Source organism: Archocentrus centrarchus, chromosome 24 (genome assembly GCF_007364275.1).
Source record: "Archocentrus centrarchus isolate MPI-CPG fArcCen1 chromosome 24, fArcCen1, whole genome shotgun sequence".
In the NCBI taxonomy this organism is placed as follows: Eukaryota; Metazoa; Chordata; class Actinopteri; order Cichliformes; family Cichlidae; genus Archocentrus; species Archocentrus centrarchus.
The window spans coordinates 18658792-18675226 of NC_044369.1; the positions used below are offsets into that span (position 1 = coordinate 18658792).

Here is a 16435-nt window from a genome sequence, read left to right on the forward strand (position 1 = left end):
ACAGTTTGTCTATAACAAACACCGTGTTCGAACACAAGGATGTCCATAAGTGCACATGGCACCAGGACACCCTAGGTCGCAGGTCGATGATCGATTTTGTAATCGTATCATCAGATCTGCGGCCGTATGTTCTGGACACTCGGGTGAAGAGAGGAGCTGAGCTGTCAACTGATCACCACCTGGTGGTGAGTTGGATCAGGTGGCGGGGGAAGATGCTGGACAGACCTGGCACACCTAAACGTATTGTGAGGGTGCGCTGGGAACGCCTGGCAGAAGCCCCAGTCCGGGAGATCTTCAACTCCCACCTCCGGCAGAACTTCGACAGCATTCCGAGGGAGGCTGAGGACATTGAGTCCGAATGGACCATGTTCCGCACCTCCATTGTTGAGGCTGCTGCTCAGAGCTGTGGCTGCAAGGTGGCTGGTGCCTGTCGTGGTGGTAACCCCCGAACCAGATGGTGGTCACCGGAGGTGAAGGGAGCCATCAAGCTGAAGAAAGAGTCCTATCGGGCTTGGTTAGCCTGTGGGACTCCGGAGGCAGCTGACAGGTATCGACAGGCCAAGCGGAATGCAGCTCGGGTAGTGGCCAAAGCAAAAACTCGGGTGTGGGAGGAGTTCGGTGAGGCTATGGAAAAAGAATTTCGGACGGCATCGAAGCGATTCTGGCAAACCGTCAGGCGACTCAGGAGGGGAAAGCAGTGCTTCACTCACACTGTTTATAGTGCGGGGGGGGTGCTGCTGACTTCAACTGAGGCTATAGTCGGACGGTGGAAGGAATACTTCGAGGACCTTCTGAATCCCACTGACACGCCTTCTGTAGTGGAAGCAGAGTCTGGGGATGGGGGGGATGACTTGACCATCACTGGGGGTGAGGTCACTGAGGTAGTTAAACAACTCCTTGGTGGCAGAGCCCCTGGGGTGGACAAGATTCGCCCTGAGTTCCTGAAGGCTCTGGATGTTGTAGGGCTGTCTTGGTTGACACGCCTCTGCAACATCGCGTGGAGATCTGGGGCAGTGCCATTGGATTGGCAGACCGGGGTGGTGGTCCCCATCTTTAAGAAGGGAGACCGGAGGGTGTGCTCCAACTTTCGGGGGATCACACTACTCAGCCTCCCCGGTAAGGTCTATGCCAGGGTGCTGGAAAGGAAGGTGCGTCCGTTAGTCGAACCTCGGATTCAGGAGGAACAATGCGGTTTTCGTCCTGGTCGTGGAACGCTGGACCAGCTCTTTATCCTCTCAAGGATATTCGAGTGTGCGTGGGAGTTTGCCCAACCAGTCTACATGTGCTTTGTGTACTTGGAGAAGGCATTCGACCGTGTTCCTCGGGGTGTTCTTTGGGAGGTTCTGCGGGAGTATGGGGTGTCTGGCCCATTGTTGCGGGCCATTCAGTCCTTGTACAACCACAGTGAGAGCTTGGTCCGTATAGCCGGTAATAAGTCGGATTTGTTTCCTGTGGGTGTTGGACTCCGTCAGGGCTGCCCTTTGTCACCGATTCTGTTCATAATTTTTATGGACAGAATTTCTAGGCGTAGCCAGGTGGCGGAAGGCTTCTTCCTTGGTGGCCTCAGAGTCTCATCTCTGCTTTTTGCAGATGATGCGGTTCTGTTGGCTTCATCAGGGGGGGGCCTCCAGCTCGCAGTGGAACGGTTCGCAGCCGAGTGTGAAGCGGCTGGCATGAGAATCAGCACCTCTAAGTCTGAGGCCATGGTCCTCAGCCGGAAAAGGGTGGAGTGCCATCTCCGGCTCAGGAACGAGTTCTTGCCTCAAGTGGAGGAGTTTAAGTATCTCGGGGTCTTGTTCACGAGTGATGGGAGAAGGGAACGGGAGATCGACAGGCGGATCGAGGCTGCTTCTGCAGGGATGCGGACGCTGCACCGGTCCGTCGTGGTGAAGAGGGAGCTTAGCATAAAAGCGAAGCTCTCGATTTGCCGGTCAATCTACGTTCCTACCCTCACCTATGGTCACGAGCTTTGGGTAGTGACCGAAAGAATAAGATCGCGAATACAAGCGGCAGAAATGAGTTTCGTTCGAAGGGTGGCTGGCCTCTCCCTTAGAGATAAGGTGAGGAGTGCGGCCATCCGGGAGGGGCTCAGAGTAGAGCCGCTGCTCCTCCACATCGAAAGGAGCCAGTTGAGGTGGCTCGGGCATCTGATTATGATGCCTCCTGGCCGCCTCCTGGGTGAGGTGTTCCGGGCATGTCCCACCGGGAAGAGGCCCCGTGGTAGACCCAGGACACGCTGGAGAGATTATGTATCTCGGCTGGCCTGGGAACGCCTTGGGGTCCCTCCGGATGAGCTGGAGGAGGTGGCTGGGGAGAGGGAAGCCTGGGCTTCTCTGCTTAGGCTTCTGCCCCCGCGACCCGGCCCCGGATAAGCGGAAGAAAATGGATGGATGGATGGATGGATGGATGGATGGATGGATGGATGACAGTTTCTGTCAAAAAAGAGAACTTGGTTTAAAACGTGGGTCATCGAATGGCTTGAGCTCAATTCTACTGCAATTAGAGCAGGCACCGAAGGGTTTGTGATCACCATGAGCATTGGAAGGTTCCCAGAGGAGCATGACAGCATTGCAGCAAATGCAGAATAAATCCATCTTTTATGTATGAAATTGAACTGCAAGCAGATGGGCTACAGCAGGGGGAAAAAAGAAAAAGAAAACACACCGGGTGCCGATCCGTTCACCTAAGGACAGGAAACCGAGGCTGAATGCAACACAGAATTAAGACCGTTCTGGAGGCAAAAGAGGGTCCAACTCAGTAGCAGAAGGTGTACCTAATGAAGTGGTCGGTGAGTGGACATATACGTCTAATATAATTTTATTTGCTAAGTCCAACTTCAGTCTTAAAATGCACTCTCTCTTCAAAGATTTTATGAAGTCCTTTTTCTGCTCTGCAAGCTCAGTTGATTGTGGTGATACATAAACTAGGCTGTGCAGCAGGTTGTGGTTGGAGTATCTTTAAAGCTCTCACATCTCCCAGAAAGCAATACAAGGACTACAGTCCTGTCCAAGACAGGAGAAGTAGATCTGAAGTCCAGGCCAGGGCTGGCTAGCTGGCAGTGACTTTCCAAGTAAAATCCATCTTAAAATGTAGCATTATTCAAGTCTAAATGATCACAGTTATGCAGGAATCAGTGTTGATTAAAGTCATTATAAACCAACTGCTCCATAGTGCTGGGAGTCAGATGATGATTATCTCTGGGTTTGTTGCATAAAATTTTAATCACTGTAGCCTTAAGTAAACAACCAAAAAATAAATAAAAATTACACACATAAAATGTGAATACAAAACATCTAAATCTACCTAACTGTATTTTAAGTCAATTCTGCACGTTTTAAACATCTGGCTTAAAGAAAGTCAGGACTTAGCCATCCATGTTCAGATATAGCAATAAAACCAACACAGCACGCTATTTCATTGTCTAATTAGGACTAATTATTTTTATCTGTCACTACAAGGCTGCGTTTAATGAGTGATCGTGTAGACACCAAGGTGATTATCCCTGTTGCTGTTCTCAGTCTCTCTCTCACACACACACACAAACACATACACACACTCCAGTTTGATACAGACATTGATATTTCCCTTTGAAATGAACTCAGAGCAAATGTATACAAACAAAGGTATGTACGCACAAAGACCCTCAGATGTACAATGTTGTGCATAACATAATGTTTAATTTCCATATGCTGAATTTAGAACTGCACCTTAAGAGTCTAACTCAATCGCAGAGTGAACGTTTGATAGCTGCAGCTACTGAGATGAAAAGATGAGAAACATAGCACCTCTGATTCATTTGTTTCCCCACACATTCACAACAGACTCATTACAGCGGTTCACTCTGCAGGGACCTACAGACGTGTATGAAATGCCACAGTTCAGTGTCATCAGACACAGTCCTTTATGGATCTGTAAAATTTGATGCACCACACTGAAGGATTGCAAAACTAGTCTCCAAACTAAGAACTAGCGTCATGTGGCATGTAAATCAAATTTTATACTCAGTGTAAAAGTTAACATATATGAGGATTTAATGCAAGGCACTGCAATATACTTTAATGCTCTTAACATCAATTTGATTTTGCAAGGGGCAGCACGGTGGTGGGGGTGGTTAGCACTGTTGCCTCACAGCTAGAAGGTCTGGGTTCAAATCCACCTTGGATTCTGTGTGGAGTTGACATGTTCCCCCCATGTCTGCGTGGGTTTTCTCCAGGCACTCTGGTTTCTGCCCACAGTCCAAAGACATACAGTTACTGGGGTTAGGTTAACTGGCGATTCTAAATTGTCCATAGGTGTGAATGTGAGTGTGAATGGTTGTCTGTCTCTCTGTGTTAGCCCTGTGATAGGCTGGTGACCTGTACAGGGTGTACCCCGCCTCTCGCCCTATGACAGCTGAGATAGGCTCCAGCGCCCCCGCAAGCCTGAAAAGGCTTTTACTCTGGTGGGTAAAAAACGCTGCATATTTACCCACCAGAGGCCTTAAAAATTTTTCAGTGGCCAAGTCAATCACTTGATCGCAACCTAACAGACCATTAAATACAAAATCCAAAACTGAATGAAGAAAAACTCACAAACAAGCAGTAACTGAAGGCTGCAACCTGTGATATCTATGGGTTCTTGACTTAATTCATTAAGGCAGAGAAATTGTAATCTTTTCTAGTCACACAAGTAGTCATAGCTGTTCGGTATATGGTACACACACACACAAAATTTCTCTTAAATAAACTTAAAACAACTGACATACCACATAAAGGAATACAAGGGCACACACACTGTAATATACAACAGTAACCACCACATTTATAAAGCAAAAGGGGGGGCTTAGTGAAGTGAGTTATGGTGATTGCCGCCATTTACCATGAACCACAGAATGTGATAATGCATGAGGACGAGGTCTTACCCTGGCACTTCCCAATGACCGAGCCAAAGTCATCTCTCACAGACCTGAGGAAGAAACATGGACACAGAACAAAGTATGATGTGGCATTACACAGTGAGACACTGATACACTTCCTCCTCATACAAACTGGTATAAGTTGGGTTATAACAGCCACTGATGGCCTGCCAACTAAAGCAGCTCAATAGATCAAGCAGACAAGTGGGGGTAGGCAGTGTTTCGACAGACTCTTAAAGGAGCTCAGGGGATAAGGCCTTGAGCTGACTTAACACCCACTCACACAACTCAATTAATGCCATGAAGCAAAGCTATAAAACACTGTGATTAAACAACAATAGTGTGAACAAAGGAGAAAAGAGTAGCCCACATAGGGAGGAGGCAAAAGTGGAGACACCTGATTGTTCTTGATTGCAAGAGGTCAATCAGAACTCAAATTTGTGCAGACTGAGAAACTAAAGCCCAGCTTTTTCATATTGTTCCACGTATGAAAATGCAATCCAAATTACATAAAGGGTCATGTGGAGCAAAAGCTTTACCATGAATGTCAGTGTTCGGTTAACCTCCAAACAGTAAGACTATATATCCAGTTCACAGCCATAGATTTTCATTTTTAAATGTTGCTCATTTTAAAGCACTACATTATGCCAGTGGAGCACAATGCTGACCTAGTACATTTTTTTTCCTGTGCATCAGGAAATTGAATGTGTGTCAGGAAATAATTACAGCCACTGAAAAAGAACACAGATATCCGCGCATAAGTATGTTTTGATCGTTTTCTTTTATACACCCACAAATGAGCATGGGTATTTTCAGACTGTTAGCTTTATTTATTTTTTTTTTCCCCAAAAATGAGTGCTACAAAACTATGCCAAACCGATTCAAATTTTTTTCCTGTGATTTATTATACTGGTACTGACTGTACTGATGCTCCAAACACAGTTTTCATTTTTTAAATGCAAGCTGACATTGGACTTCTTTTTTAAAGAGGGATGTGATAAATCACCCCATTAATTAACGCTATCACTCTCACACGCACACACTCTCTCTCTCTGTCTCTCTCTAACACAGAGACACACACACACACACACACACACACAGAGCTTCAAATAGAGAGACAGAGTTCAGTAATTACCTAATTTCCACACACTGATCTTGAACCACTGCCAACAGTTTGCCATTGCTGTGGAGTAAAACAAGAGAATGGGTCAGCAATGACTGGAAAAAAGAAATCAAAGTGTGCAGAAGAGGAGAGGAGGAAAGCAGGAAAAAAAAGTAGTAAACAGATGTCATTGTCTTTAATATAAATCAAAATGACATGAAGACCCTCAAGAGTGAAAAGATTGTGTGTGTGATTGTGCACAGTAGAGCAACTGGGGAAAGAAATGATGAAGATGGGAATAAAAGTCCAAGTTGGACTGCTGAAAGTGCGGAGGGAACAGTAATAATCAGGAGCGTTAAATGGAGCAAGAAGAGTTTCAGAGGAAATGAAATGAGAGAAAAAAGATATATAAGGGCAGACAGCAATCAAGCTCAACAAACTAATGGACATCTGCAGCATCGTTTGACCGTGCTTCTCACTGTCTTAGATTGTGAAATCGATAGTCAATTAAAAACTGCCTTTCCTATTTGGTTTGTCTGTTGTAATGGGTACAATTAAATGATTGGCTGAGGGAAACGCTAAGGGAGAGAGAGAAAGGCTTAGTGTGTGTCAACAACAAAGTAGCCCACATTTAAGCATTGATTATAGAGACAGAGTATGTCTGTGAGTGAGTGTGTGTTTTTGTTGCACCTTGCGAGCACCAGCTGCCAGTTGATCTGCTTGTTTGCCAGGCGGACAAGACCGAGAGGCAGAGATGAGCTGGAGGGACTGAGATACACAAGATTTAAAAAAAAAAAAAAAGAGGAAGAAAACAAATTAAAACAGGTTGTCTGCTAGTCAGGAGATAATCTGTAAAATAATATACTTAAAAGTACTAGTACTTAAACATTATATTACACACAAATGATTTTATATAGGTTATATAGGTTTTATATTAGTTTACTAGATGTAACTAAATGACCCCTTTATTCTACAACACAGCCTGAACTCTCTAAACGCTTTCTTGTAATTTTCTTTAAGTAGTCTTCAGGAACAGTTCTCCAGGCTTCTTGAAGGACATTCAAAGCTCTTTTTTGGATGTTGGCTGGATTTGGTTCTGCTCTCTGCAAAGATGATCCCGCACTGCTTCAATAATGTTGAGGTCCGGCCCCGGGGAGGCCAATCCATGACTGAGAGTGTTCCACTGTGTAATTTTTATACACTGCTCAATTAAATTAAAGGAACCCTTTTAATCACAGTATATATTAGTCAGTTAAAGCTCTGGGATTTGATCTGGTCAGTTTAGTAACAGAGGCAGGTGGAGGGCGCTGACATTTTTGCCTCTCCTCATCTTTTCTGACTGTTTTTTTTTTCCCCACAAATTTTGCATTTGGCTAGGCTCAGTTTCACTACTGGTAGCATGAGCCAATACATGGACCCTACAGAGGCTGCACAGGTAGTCCAACTCCTACAAGATGGCACATCAATACATGCCATTGCCAGAACGTTTGCTGTGTCTCCCAGCACAGTCTCAACAGCATGGAGGAGATTCCAGGAGAAAGGCAGTTACTCTAGTAGAATTGGACAGGGTCGTAGAAGGTCCTTAACCTTCAAGCAGGCTCTCCCTGAGCACATGTGACAGACATGAAAGAGTCTCGAGTAAACGTGGAGAACATTATGTTGCCTGGAACATCATTCAGCATGACCGGTTTGGTGGTGGGTCAGTGATGGTCTGGGGAGGCATATCTATGGAGGGACAATCAAACCTCTACAGGCTAGGCAACAGCACCCTGACTGCCATCAGGTATCAGGATGAAATCCTTGGACACACTGTCAGACCCTACACTGGTGCAGTGGGCCCTGTGTTCCTCCTGGTGCACAACAATGCTGGCCTCATGTGGCAAGAATAGGCAGGCAGTTCCTGGAGGATGAGCGAATTGATATCACTGACTGTTCAGGAGCTCAGTGATGCTCTGGTCCACATCTGGGAGAAGATCACCGAGGACACCATGCATCGTCTCATTAGGAGAATGCCCTGACATGCAACAAGCACATGGGAGCCATACAAACTACAGAGTACCATTTTGAGTTGCTGCAATGGAATTTAAGCAAAATTGATCATTTTAATTTCCATCAATTGATGTGGCATCCTTTCATTCCTACCACATTAACATGTCCATATCAGTAGAGATATCTAGCATGATTTTTTTTCCCCAGCTGAGATCCCATGTGTTTTCAAAGTGTTTCATTAATTTTTTTGATGTACTGATTCCAATATTCTTGAACATTTTTTTTCTAAGTGTGACCTGTCAGTGCCAATTTTTGCTGATTCTGATTTTCTCTCTAAGAACTATAACTGACAGCATATAAAAAAGACAAAGTAATATTTTCACAACAAAAGAAATTATTAAACTTTACAATTTCCCCCAACCTGCAGTAACTTACATGATCTTCTGTCCATTAAACAACTGAAAATAAAATGCAGGCTTTGTTATTTGCCCTGTTGAAACTCATTTTAATATAATTGACATAATTTTGAATATAATTATTATTTATGATTTTTAAAGTAACACAGTATTTAGAATCCCCATATATCATTCCCCCATAAGCCTATATGTTGTAAATGTAAACAATGGCAGTAAGAAACATAGTTTTAATAATTTGCTCTATATAGCATTATTATCACTTTGACCTTTAGATCAATCTATTGACCTTGAGGGAGAGGTCAGAGGTCAAATGTGACACGATATTTTAAATCTTTATACAGCATTTTCCATATGCTGACAATACACACCACACATAGGAATTCTTGTAAGAATCATAGTTTCTAAGATAAAAAGGTTTTTGTCAATTTTTTGACCAAAAAAACATTCAAAGTTGGCCTTGAAGACCTTTGTGGATGTGAGCCAAATTTTAATTAATTATTAACACGACTCCACTCGACACCCCTACAAAGTTTTGTCAGAATTCATTCAAAACATTTTGAGCTATCGTGTTTACAGACCGAATGAAACACATGCATATGCTACCCAAAACATAACCTCCTAACTGACAGTTAGTTTCTGTACACCCACCTTTACCTGAGGTATTTTACCTTACTGAACAAAAGCAGGTTTAAAAGACCTTCAAAAAACCTGGAGAACTCCTGGAGAACTATTGCTCAAGACCACTTTAATTAAAAGAAATTAAAAGAAAGTCTGGGCTCTTGGAAGCAAAATTTTAATTTACTTGTAACCAGAAAAATTACTGGGGCTTTTTATTCATAAATTATAGAGTAATTTTTATATACAGATGTTAAATACTGATGTAATATTAGCAACAACACATCTTGCCTACAACTGTTAGACACAAATATAAATGTGTTTTAGGCTGAACAAAAATGTGTTGTCCCCTTTTAACAAATGCAAATAGAACAGCATGTGGAAAACAGCCTGACTCTATTAAATACAATTGCTGATACTTTCTCATCCACAAAAAGAGAAGGGGAACTGGGACATAAACATGGCTAGAGGAGTTCTTAAATATTTAACAAGGTTATTGATGTTGCCAGCGAACCACCTGCTGAGAGGATAAGCAGGCCTTGGTGCTAGAGAATTACAGAATCTACTGCAGGAAAAATTGAGGCATGTGTTAGCATGATGCATCAGGAGAGTGTGAGAAGAATATTTTTAGACTGCTATAACACTTACCTACAAAATATATATGTAAATATAAAGCTACTTTTGGCTGCTCCATTGTCACAAGGGGTCACCACAGCAGCGAGTTCCACATGGTTTACTTGCCAAAGTTTTATGCAGGATTCCCTTCCTGCAACCCCAAAGGGGATTTGTGTCTCTGGCTAGAATTGAACCATGTGTAAATCACTACACTACAGAGCCAATAAAAAACACTGTATTGCTAAAAGCTGGAATTCACTGAGCTCCTGAGAGCGACCCATTCTTTCACAAATGTTTGAGTTAGCAATATACTTAATACATTCAAGATACAGAACTTAATGCAAATACCTCTTGTCTTTGTATAATATAATATTTAAGACAGTATAACACATATGGGTGTGCAGCATTTTTTTTAACAGTGGGTCAAACTGACAAAGATAGTATGCAAAGGTCCACACTTTAAACAACTTAATTGAAACATGGAGTGCACTGTACTGAATTCTGATGAGCTCAATGAATTTCAATAGACATAATTAATAAGAAAGGATCTTTCTTTCAAAAATTAAGTTTCAGTTAGAAAATGTTGACTTTTTTATGTCAATATAATATAACTAAAGGCTCAACTTTAAGCTTTATCATTAGATTAAAGGTGTCATATTTCATCATAAAAAAAAAAAAAAAAAAAGTTTTTTCACATGTGAGTAGAGCACCTCCTACATGTGTTAACATTGAGTTAAACTGCAGTGCAGACTTACTCAAGCCATTCAAATAAAAATGCCATTAACATAATGCTGCCATAATAGTGTGTGTGTGTGTGTGTGGGGGGGGGGGGGGGGGGGGGGGGGGGGAGCTTTCTTTTCAGGGCCTCGGGGGCTGTGGACCGGTTCTGGCCCTCAGACCACATTTTGCCATCACACATCTATGCTATACTCTGTATGTTATTCATGTTTTTATTTCTTTGTTTTATTAATTGCAGCTTCTGGTAGGATGTAGAAAACAGAAACTATTTAAAGGATTTGTAATAATTAGCACTGCTGCTATTGTATCATATTTAAAGTGATTCAAAAAACAGCATTCAACCCTGCTAATTTTAATGCACTTAATACTAGAAGTATTTTACAGAGATAGCAAAAAAAAAAAAAAATCTAAATAAAGTTCTATATTTCTTAAAACTCTGGCTCACACAAGATTTCCAAAGCCAGAAAAATACAATCACATTACTTCATTCAAATGGTACAAGATTACTACCAAACAGATAATGTGCATCTGAAATGTGAAATTCATACTAATATTAAGACCTAGGAGTCACAGCTTTATGTAGCACATCTGTTGTTTACACTGCTGAAATAATAGCAAGTCATGTGTAGCAGACAGCAGTCCTTTTAACATAATGACCAACCTACCTGTACCACAAATAGTGAAGGATCAAGCGGAATGGACCTGTAAGAAATTCATCACAGTTAGCAATTAATAAATGAGAGATCACATCACATTTTATTGGTTTATTTTTTGTTCTCTCTCTTTTTTCCTTGTTATTGATTTTACTTGGCATTTCTGTTCTTTTATTTTTTTTTCAAACATACTTTTGTACAAACTATTGAGCTCTTAGCACAGATGACCAATCATGGTGTGAAATTGTAATAAATAATAAGCAAAAGTCTGGTAAATGTGCATCATCACCCTTAAAACTTACAGTTAGGTTATATGCTTGAAATTTAAGCTTATAAGTGCAGTCTCAGCTTTAAATTGGAGCAAGGAGTTTTCTTTAATATGAAGCCTCTTCTTTTATAAGGCAGCAAAAGTAATTGGACATCACTCAGACAAATAGAAGAGAGAAATGTTGACGTGTTTTATTAAACAGGCTTTTCCTAAGAATAGTGTTTTAGGTCAGCGTTTTAGTCTTTTTTTATATCATCATGCATTCTGTTATTCAACAGTGACTACACATGCAGAAATATGATAATATGGAGTATCTTCAACAATTTAGCAATGCAGATTAACCTGAAGTTTTTGGGGGTTTTTTAATGTTGTGGGATGACACCTGAACATCCTGGGAAAATTGCTGTAAATATAGGAAGAAATGAGAACTCCACACAGAAACATTCAGCTGCACAGCTAAAAGTGACAGCTGAGATCCAGACAAGGTTAGTCCAACTACAGAGATTTATTCCAACAGGCCCAATGTTTCTGGAAGCATTTCCTCTATAACACACTCTGGCATTGTGATATGATATGCTGACACAGTTTTAACTGTGCAAAAGTCTTAAGTCACCTCCTCTTTTCTTTATATACACTATATTAAGTATTCACTCACCCATCCAAATCATTGAATTCAGGTGCTCCAGTCACTTCCATGGTCACATGTGTATAAACTAAAGCACCTAGGCATGTAGACTGCTTCTACAAACATTAGTGAAAGAATGGGTCGCTCTCAGGAGCTCAGTGAATTCCAGCGTGGTACCATGATAGGATGCCGCCTGTGTAAAAAGTCCAGTCATGAAATTTCTTCACTACTAAATATTCCACCGTCAACTGTTAGTGGTATTATAACAAAGTGGAAGTGATTGGGAACAACAGCAACTCAGTCACAAAGTAGTAATGAGATGAGGCAGCATACAGGGCTGCAAAACTGTCACATTGGTCTTCAGTGAACAATCTGACAATGAATGTTCTAAAAACCAAAGAACTTATTATGGACTTCAGGAAGCACCAACAAGACCACGCATCCCCTTGAAATAAATGGTGAACATGTGGAAACTGTCACCACCTTCAGGATCCTTGGCATCCACATCTCAGACTCAAAACACCAAGGCCCTATTTAAGAAGGCTCAGCAGGGGTTTCACTTCCTCCATGTCCTCAGGAAAAACCATCTGGACAAGAAGCTGCTGCTGGCCTTCTATCGCTCCTCTGTGGAAAGTGTACTGACGTACTGTCTGGGTATATGGTACATAAGTTCCACAGCCGAAAACAGGAAAGCAGCGCGGAGGGTTATCGGGCACATCCCAAAAGATCATCGGCTGCCCTCTGCCCTCCCTGGAGGACCTATCCAGAACCTGCTGCCTCAGGAGAATCAGCGCAATCACAGGAGACCCCTCATATCCTGCCCATAACTTGTTTGACCTGCTACCCTTCAGACAGCGGTTCAGGTCAATTAAATCACACACCACCAGACTCACCAACAGTTTCTTCCCCTGGGCCATACGGACTATAAATAAGCAATGACCCACCCACCCCCCAAAAAATGCCATCTGTTTCACAGTTTTTCTTTAAAAAGTATGTGTATTTTATGTGTAATAATGTACAGTTTGTGTATTTTCCAATTCAAAAATCAAGAAGAAAACTATTTCACTTATCTATAAAAACCTACTAGCTCTTAAAAACAGTTCGACCCTGTATATTAAAGCAAGGTGGGAGAGAGAGGGCAACTTAATAACTGAGGAAGAATGGACAACAATATGGAAATATCAGTGGACATATAATAAATCACTACAATGGCAAGAATTTGGATGGAAAAACCTCATAAGATTCTTTATTACACCTGCACAGAAATGCCATTATGATAGAAACCCTCCAACGTGTTGGAGGAAATGTGGAAACCGAAACGCTAATCACTATCATATTTTTAGGAATTGTCCAATTATTAAAGACTACTGGAAAGAAAGAAACAATGCCCTACAGGATATTTTCAGACAGCACATTCCTTTAGAGAGCAAGCTCATCTATTTTTGCAACATACCTCAAGAAGTCTCAAAAAGGGAAAAATATCTAATGACCATCTTATTAACAGCAAGTAAAAAGAGCATCACAAGAAAGTGGTTATCACAGGATACGCCAACGCTAGACGACTGGATGGATATAACATTTAACATGTATAAAATGGAAACAGCCTCTCTCAACCATAAGACCGAGCAATTCAATTTCAGTTGGCAAAGCTGGGTAGACTACGCAAAATCTAGAAGACCCGATTTCATTTTTAGAAATCAAGCTTGACATGGCCTCCTGACAACCTACTCTCCAACAATAAATAAACTCAAACAGTATTAAATAAGTTTGCTTCTTAATTTGTGTATTTCACTTATTTACATACTTTTTTAAATTTTATTTATTTTTTCTTTCTTTCATAAATTATTTTTTTCTTTCTTTCCTCATTCCATTAACACTGGGCTTCTTCCCTGGGAAATAGAGTTATAACAGTTCTATGTTAATATGTTGCACCGAAATTTTTATGTTACCTTTTTAAGTATTGAACGTGACACTTTGACACTGTGAATATATGTTCTGTAAAACCTTTTTCCCAGAAAACTAATAAAAAGTATAATTATAAAAAAAATAAATTGCATTTTCCACTTTATTTATTTTAAATTTTGGGTTTCCATGGCCGAGCAGCTGCATCCAAGCCTTACATCACCAAGCGCAATGCAAAGGATCGGATGCACGGGTGTAAAGAACACCGCCACTGGACTCTAGAGCAGTGGACACGTGTTCTGGATTATGATGTGGGGTTGTTTTTCAGGAGTTGGGCTCGGCCCCTTAGTTCCAGTTAAAGGAACTCTTAATGCTTCAGCATACCAAGACATTTTAGGCAATTTCACGCTCCCAACTTTGTGGGAACAGTTTAGGGATGGCCCCTTCCTGTTCCAACATGACTGCTCACCAGTGCACAAAACAAGGTCCATATAGCCATGGATGAGCGAGTTTGTTGTGGAAGAACTTGACTGGCCTGCACAGAGCGGAGACTGCAAGCCAGGCCTTCTCGTTCAACATTAGTGTCTGAACTCACAAATGCGTTTTGGGAAGAATGGTCAAAAATTCCCATGAACACACTCCTAAACCTTGTGGAAAGCATTCCCAGAAGAGTTGAAGCTGTTAAAGCTGCAAAGGGTGGGCCGACATTATATTAAACCCTACAGATTAAGAATGGGATATCACTCAAGTTCATATATGTGTGTGAAGGCAGATGAGCAAATACTTTTTGCAATATAGTGTATTTGCTTACAAGGAGACATTTTTCATAAGTTCAACTAAAGAAATGGGAACAAATTATATTTTTGGGACAGGCTGCTAGTAGTAGTTAGTTCTTTGCTAAGTTGTCTGTTGTGTAGACACAACACTGGTTCATCCTTTGAGTAATGTGTCTTTTTTTATGCTCGAATGATTCATAGGTCAGTCTTAAATGGATTAACAAAAACCGCATTCCTCTGAAAATGATCAGGTACAAGGACTGGACTGAAAATGGATGGAAAAGCAGACAATGTCCAAAGAAAACTTTTTTTCTCAAGACCACTTTAAAAAAATTACAAGAAAGCCTATTTACAGCAGGCCAACAGTATCTGAAAGTCATGTCCTTAAGAAATAGGAAAATATTCCAGCAAAGACCTGACACAGGACCTAAGAGATGCATCTGGCCCTTGAGTTCATCCATCTACTGTTCACTTAAAGCTCATCAGAAACAGTCTCAGTGGAAAGGCGGCTGTCAAAAAGCCATTCTTAAGGAAGGAAAACAGGGAGAAAAGGCTGAGGTGTGCCAAACTACACAAGAATTGGACCAAAAATCAGTGGCAATGGGTCTGATGGAGTAATTAATCCAAATTTGAAATTTTTGGTTCAAAAAAATCATCAGTATGTACAGAGAAGGTAAGGAGAGAGCTACAACAGCGAGTGTCTACAGCCATCTGTAAAACAATGTAATGGTTTGGAGTTGCATTTCCACCAGTGGTGTCGAGGATCTTGTCAAAAATTTATGGAATTATAAACAGTCAGATTTTGATCCACCATGCAATACCATCTACAAAGCATCTGATTGTCAACAGCCTCATTTTTCAGCATGACAATGATCCCAAACACACTGCCAATACAGTAAAGGCATACCTGAATAGAAAACCACACAATGGATGGAACACTATCAGTCATGGATTGTGGACCTCAACATTTTTGAAGCAGTGTGGGATCATTGTGACAAAGAACAGAACAAACAGCAGGCTTCATCTAAAGAAGAGCTTTGGATGTCCTTCAAGAAGCCTGGAGAAATATTCCTGAGGACTACTTAAAGAGACTACAAGAAACCTGTTTGTGTCTTATTTACTGTATTTCCATATATGTTTCCATATTTTTCAATACACCACTGCACCAATTTCCCATTTTCCTCGCAAAATATAGAAATGAGGGGTGACTCAAGACTTTTGCACAGCACTGTGTGTGTCGTGAACTTTAATATCTCAGTAAGAAGATATGTAACTGCAGGCCTCCTGACCACTATGAACTCCATACTGTGTCCTGGTGTCATAAATGATGGAAAATCATTCACCCTATTATCATACACTGGCAAAAAAGTAAATAAATAAAATAAAATAAAAATAAATAAATAAAAAACAGAACTTACCTGTCACAGCTTTTGCAATTAGAGAGGTGTTAGGCTCCTTGTTGCCTCGCAGCTGTAAATGTAAAATAGCAACAGGTGAGCATCATTTTCTGAATGAATTGGGATAACTTCCTAATGGACCCTTGTGGTAATGTGGTCGTTTGTCTGCCAGAGTAGTTTCTCATGTTAGAAATTATAAACGCTGCAGGTGACTGAAACATATAAAGGATACTAGAGCTAAATGAACACTTGCTTCTCTGCTGTGTGATGTGTCATGGAAAGGTGAAACTTTGCTTATCGAGACAACCAGCTGCAACTTATCCCGTGTTTGTGCTACGTGGCTCTACATGGCTGACCCCGTGAAACTGGAGGCAGTGAGTCTTTCGCTCGTCGTTTTTCCTTATAACTGCTCAACGCAAGAGCCACACCGTGAATAAAACACCGT

At 41.4% G+C, this 16435-nt stretch overlaps 1 protein-coding gene across 1 annotated transcript in view; it reads right to left on the bottom strand.

Annotated features, from left to right (window-relative positions):
• The window catches only part of nbas (NBAS subunit of NRZ tethering complex), a 213334-nt gene that overhangs the window by 196754 nt on the left and 145 nt on the right, over nt 1-16435 (bottom strand). The window contains exons 2-6 of the mRNA XM_030720998.1: nt 16012-16063; nt 11035-11071; nt 6687-6764; nt 6030-6077; nt 4901-4944 (exon numbers count right to left, since the gene is read on the bottom strand). Of these exons, the coding sequence (XP_030576858.1) occupies nt 4901-4944; nt 6030-6077; nt 6687-6764; nt 11035-11071; nt 16012-16063 (259 nt within the window). The remainder of the gene's footprint in view (nt 1-4900; nt 4945-6029; nt 6078-6686; nt 6765-11034; nt 11072-16011; nt 16064-16435) is intronic.